At 33.3% G+C, this 6,640-nt stretch overlaps 1 protein-coding gene across 1 annotated transcript in view; it reads left to right on the top strand.

Moving 5' to 3' along the window:
- Window positions 1-203: 203 nt before the first annotated feature.
- Window positions 204-6,640, top strand: part of LOC120352232 — a 37,647-nt gene continuing 31,210 nt past the window's right edge. Inside the window, exon 1 of the mRNA XM_039431987.1 lies at window positions 204-338. Within this exon, the coding sequence (XP_039287921.1) occupies window positions 204-338 (135 nt within the window). The remainder of the gene's footprint in view (window positions 339-6,640) is intronic.

Genomic DNA, 6,640 nt, shown 5'->3' with positions numbered 1-6,640 from the left:
AGGTGCACGAGATTGATATTCTTAGAATCTATGTGCGAAATTTGGAGATCTAAATCATTCCCGTTTTTCCGGTATGCAATCCACAAGTTGACATGTTTTGATGCGAACAAACGAACACACGAATAAAACGCAAGTTGACATGTTTTGATGCGAACAAACACAACCCTACTCTCTCTTATTATATAGATACATTGATACATACAATGGTTGAGGGATGTGGAGGAGGACTTGCATATCATGGGAGTGCGCTCGTGGAGGAGAAAGGCAGGAGACAGAGAAGCATGGAGGCAAATCGTGAGGGAGGCCAAGGTCCACACCGGACTGTAGAGCCAGCGAAAGTAAAGTAAAGTAAGTACATACAATATCATTCTCAACTATGAATGATTGGGGAAGGAACAACAGGCCAAAAGTGTTCCCTTCCGAAATTTAGATAGAAATTGTCCAAAAATAGGTTATGTTTACACTTCATGATTTTTGTCCAATTATAATACAGGAAAGAACTGGCTAGGAGATAATACGGGATGGGAAATTCACGCATGACGCATCATCACGTCTGAACTACTGGACTGATTAAATTTGCATATAGATAATTAATATACCGAGAATGTTTATAGGCCAATTTCAAATTTTTCAAAATTTCAGTAGGTCAGGATTTCAAGTTTTTAATTAGACCTTCGCGGAGCACGGGTTACCCGCTGGTTTACAATAAAATTACAATCGGATTTAGGGTAGCAGAATATGATTTCTACAAAAGATGAAAACTGTCCAGTACTCTGACAACGGTCGATATTTATTATCTCCTTGATTTAAAACATTAAAACAGTTTTGTGTATTTGTCATATAGTATATATTTCCCCATAAAATGAACTGTAATTTGTAATTTCATACAAATCAATATTTTTAATGGTATGGTATCACAAAAATCTGTAATACAGTATAATATCAACATTGCTTGGATATCATTTGTCGGCTCAAAATAATAATTCACGATGATGATTAAGCTCTATTCATATCGTGCTCCACATATTGTTGTTCCACTCATGTTCAATAATGTTATTTTATTATATTTGTTGAATGAGTTCATGATGAAATTCCAGTATGTGAAGTCCACAATACAAGGAGCAAATTACAAACGGTTTTGACAATATTGAGACCAAATCTATGAATCTGAATTGGAAACTTTTATATCACAAATTATGCCGATAATTTATCAATTTTCCCATAGAAGAGTTCAATTTCGGTTCACCAAAATTAGGGCTTCCAATGAAGATAGTTATCCTATTGAGTGAATTAAGCATTTCACCTCAAATATATCCATATACGAATTTTCATTCCTGTATATAAACATAATCAATAACCATTGTTTCACAAAAATGGACTCCGCTTTTAATGGTTATTCCAACTGAATATGATAGCCTTTCAAATTTCAATTGAGTTTTCTTCCTTTGTAAGATATTATAGAGTCTGATAAGGAGGAATTATTATAGTCCAATAAGCTATTTTATTCAAACCTAGATAGATTTTCCCATGAAGTGCGTCGGAATGTTTTTTCCCCAGGTTGGTTATACTAACTACAGTACTATCATAAAGAACAAAAATAGTATAAAAAGATTTTTTCAATGGTATTGGTCGTGTCTGTTGCAAATTTCAAGCCGATTTATTGTTAGCTCATGCCGATCACAGTCGTCTTTTGTCGTCTACTGACTATTATTACTGTTTTGACCGGATGAGAGTGTAGAAACGGCACAGTTATGAGTATCAGTCTCACATAGCTTCAACAAAAATTTGTACTAGGACTATTAGCATGAGTTAACATTGGTCTTGGTACCTGAACACCATATACCATGACATATTATTATGCTATTTCATCTCTACTATACTACTTTACTATTTATACTACTCTCATGATATATTTTCTACATTTTACTATACAAACGAGCTGCACTAAATGCCTAGCAAAGTGTTAATTGAAGGTTCAAATTACGAGTAGCCCGAAATTGTCGGGGAAAAAGGGAATTTCCGGGACAAAACCCCGAGAATGAGAGTTGCAAAAGGTGTCTGCTGCCAGGAAAAGGGCTCGCCAGTAAATCTTGGAGCAAAAAAGGGAGCAGAGGGTTGTTTTGTTTTTGCAGTGGTTACTGGTTAGAAGGCCAACTCAGGTCTCGAGTACGCCCACTTTATTAGGCAAAATGGCAACATCGCAATTTTCCAGCCCTTCTACACGGATTTTCCCTGTTTCTTACTTCCTTTCATGTGAGAGAAGTGAAGGATTTGGAGAAAATTGAGGGATGAATGGAGTAGGAAAATCAAGGAGTAGCTAGAGTTGAAAGTTAATGGAGAACAATATTCATTCATGTTCCCTATTCTTCTAAGGGCTGTTTGCACAGTGACAGTTTAAACTAAATTTCATTTTAAACTGGATTAAATCCGTATCAAGTCTAGTTTGTTATAATGTGTTACATTATGAGTTCAAGCCACCAGCTGATAAAATCGAGTTCAAGCTTTGACTGTGCAAACGGCCCTTAATGAGGCAACCAACAAATATTTTCATTGTGATATTACAGTCATGTCAGACAACAATCATTAAAGTTTTCGAGTATGGATGAACATAAAAAAATTGAAAACATTTCTTTGTGGAGAAAACATATCATTATGAAGAAATACAATAACAACACTCTTTTCAATATTGAGATCTTTCTAATCTTTCTAATCCCCGAGTTTATAATAACCCCGAGTCTTCCAATATCTACTTAATATCAATCATGTTCATAATGATGAGTGTGTCTTGAATAATTGAAATGTTGTATATATGAATTACTTGAATCGGAAAAAATGTAACACTCTACTCTGTACTCCCTAGTCAAAGGAACATCAATGATACCTGAAATCATTCACTACTGAGCTATCAATAAGAAATGGCTAATTACTAACTACTATCTTAGTAATTATTGAAACTAGAAAATCTAGATGGATTTCTCCATGCAAGCAGATCTCCTGAGCACAAGCATTGAGTACCATCTGATAATATATTGTGAATTGAAGAACTACAAGACTTAACCTATTTCGGACTATCTTTTATCTAAATTTGGGAGAGGGATAGCACAAGGCTACCTCATTTTCCTCTCCCTATAATTTTGATAATGTACTTATTGTATAAATGAATAAATAATGAATATATTATTTGCTCTCTGGATTATTTGCAGTATTTCTATTGATACATCTACTCATTTCTCTCAAAGTTGATTAGCCTATAATGATATATTTTTAATACGACTAACTCTAGTTTAACTCGAATATTCTATAGAATATTTGAGGATGAATTCTGTACTTGAAATTGATATTAAATTTATTGAAATTATTACAATAGAGTGATATTTCTAAAACAATATAAATAATCTATGGAATATTTGAGAATAAACTCAGTACTTGAAATCGATATTGCAATTATTACAATAGAGTGAATATTTCTAAAAAAAAATTCGAAAAATCTATGGAATATTTGAGAATAAACCCAGTACGGTACTTGAAATCAATACTACATTTATTGAAATTATTACAATAGAGTGAATATTTCTAAAACAATTTAAAAACATCTATGGAGTATTTGAGAATAAACTCAGTACTTGAATTCGATAATACATTTATTGAAATTATTACAATAGAGTGAATACTTCTAAAACAATTGAAAAATCTAAGAACAATAATTATTAGAGCGAAATGAGGAAGAGACGAAGATGAGGAAGAAGAGACGTAAAAAAAGAGGAAACAGTACTTGAAGAGTGAGATGAAGTGTTCATGAGTGCCAGAGAGATAGTGTGTGTGTGAGAGAGAGAGCGTGTAAATGGTAAAGAGAGCGTGAGAAAAAATGTAGGTGTGATGAACACTGAAACATGACAGAGGAAAAGCAATTTTTACTGGAAATGTAGGCTACAGTTAGCGGTATGCAAGCATTCAGTTCAATCACACTTTAATTGTCTCAACGTCTGGTCGGGAATAGTTTGTCTATTATTTCCCATGCATACAAGCTCATCCATCGTTCATAAAGTACAAACTTGATCATATCAGCATGCCAAAAAAAGAGATGAATAAGTGTCATGTTTTCTTTCAATATCAAATTTTGTATTTGGTTGTTGAATTGAGACTTTAATTCCCGTCTAGTCGAGAATTTTTTCCCATTATTTCCCATGCATACATGCAGACTTGATCATGATATCAGCATGCCAAAAGAGATTAATAAGTGTTCAATTGCTATTTATCATTATCAATATCAAATTTTGTATTTGGTTGTTGAATTGAGTCCATAATATTCCCGTCTAGTCGAGAATTTTTTTGCTCATTGAAAATGATCAAAACTCAATAATACTAATAATATACAATACAAATGAAAATATCCATTTTATATTGAAAATGATCAAAACTCAATAATACTAATAATATTCTTATAATAATGATACTTGATGATACATATAATAATAGTTGATAATAGGTACTCAAGTTATAGTTAACTCTACTCAAATCAAACTACAATAGATAATTTCATGAAAAATTAAATGATTATTATACTATTTCCAGCCTTACCAATGCAGAAAACTTCTAAAGTAGATTTGATGTTTGAAACCAACCTGAAACATAAAAAAGAAAATGATTACACACAACGAAGTTGAATGAATACTAGTATAGAGCAACCAATGTGTACTAGCCTACTTATGAAGAACAGTTCAATTAGTTTGTTTTATCCAAAAAATGAAAAATATGGAGATCATCATCAGAAAATTATCAATTAATCTTAGATGAATTTTTAGAAAACTTAGATTCTTGACTAATATATTTCCAAAATCATTTTCATATTGGTACAGTATAGAATTTTTACGGTTAACCAATTTTTATCACCTGATGCAATGCTTATCATTTCTGTATCCTACTGTTTCTGCATAAAATCAGATATGAATATCGGGGCACCGAGCTTCGCTCGTTATTTGTATTTATTGATAAACAGAACACAATTCTCTAAAATCATCGTGTTTATATTTCACAGCTGGCTATATGTCATCTTATGAATTTCGGGGATGCGATATTTTGATTTTTCACATATTCACTCGCTCACTCACTTTTTTACTATCCACAGCTGTTTCAGCCAAGGATGAATTATCTTTTTAATGTCGTTCAGTGAGTTTTCCCAAGGATGAGACCTAGTGCAATTGAATTTTTATATCATAAACCTATGTTCCAAATTTTTGTGAAAATCGTTAGAGCCGTTGACAAGATATTTCCAGATATTAATATAAATACCCAGATATAAAAATACAGAAATTGCTCACTTAATATGATAGGATAAGCTGTACATCAGCTGATGACGTGTGAAATGCGCGTGCTCGTGGCTCGTAAGTTTGTACCATAGAGAAGCAATAGCGTAAGTAGATATCCCATGGTATAGGGCGTTTATGTCGCAATTTTCAATGTTATCTCAAGCTGATAGTCCACGTAGTTCTTTCCCTTGAAGCTGTGTGACGCTGCTAGTCTCTCATATTGTGCCGTTCATACACTCTCACCCAAACAAAACTGTAAAAATCGACAATCATCGATAGTAATCGACATTAATCTGCTTGAGGTAACAGTAAAAGTTGCGACATAAACACCATATACCATGGGATATCTACTTACGCTATTGTTTCTCTAAATCTGTACGCACCTTGAAAGTGAAACATCCAACAAAGAAAATTAATACTACTAAAATTCACAGAATGTGATCAACTTCTAAAGTTTTGTACCAATGTTCCACTGTTTACATACAAAACTATTTCAAAGATACCCGATAATATGCTCGAAAATCATGGTTTTTATTTCTAATAAAGCTGTTTCAATACCCAATTCCGTATTGGGTGGTTAAGCCTGAAGGATTGACCAACCTTCCATTGACCGGCTTGGAGACAAAATAACGTTGAATACAAATAATTTGACATGGTCCCCACAACAGCCATATTCCCTATTGAATTGTGACACTAGCCACTAGCAGCTACTCAGCTTTTGTTCTCGATCAGAAATTATTACAGCCTCCATGTTGTATCTTTGGTGGCATTTTCCTTCTACAATTGGAGACAACAAAAGCAGAGACAAAAAAATTATTCATTTTTTGTTCTTCGGTTACATCTTCCCTGTGGCTTCTTGTGTCGGAGTCTGCTTCTCCCACTGGTTGTCTTGTCTCTCACTGTTTCCATCTTTGTTCTTTCCATATGTGATTTATATTTTATTTTTCTACCGTCATTTTCAGTGTACTATCCTTTTTCTCTCCACATCATAGTTGTAGGGGGTATCTTTTTCTTCAATTACATCTATTGTGCATCTTTGTTACAAATCTCAACTTCTCAAATCTCTTTTTCTCTTGTGTGATCGCTCTGATTATTTCTCTCGATTCCTCAACTTATCTGTTTCTCCATCTTTCTCTCTCTTTGTCACCCACTCATATTCTCTCTCTCTCTCTCTCTCGCTTTCTCTAATCTAATCTAATCTAATCTTTCTCTCACCTCCAACTCCAATTATTCTCTTCCCACTCCTTCTCATCAAATTTCAAGCAAAAGAACCCTAAAAACATTTATTATTAATAGAGAGTTTCATGCTATGAAAACATTACACAAAAAAAAAC

This window comes from Nilaparvata lugens, chromosome 7 (genome assembly GCF_014356525.2).
Source record: "Nilaparvata lugens isolate BPH chromosome 7, ASM1435652v1, whole genome shotgun sequence".
NCBI lineage: Eukaryota > Metazoa > Arthropoda > Insecta > Hemiptera > Delphacidae > Nilaparvata > Nilaparvata lugens.
The sequence above is the reverse complement of the archived record's forward strand: the minus strand, read 5'-3'. Positions and strand labels throughout refer to the sequence as shown.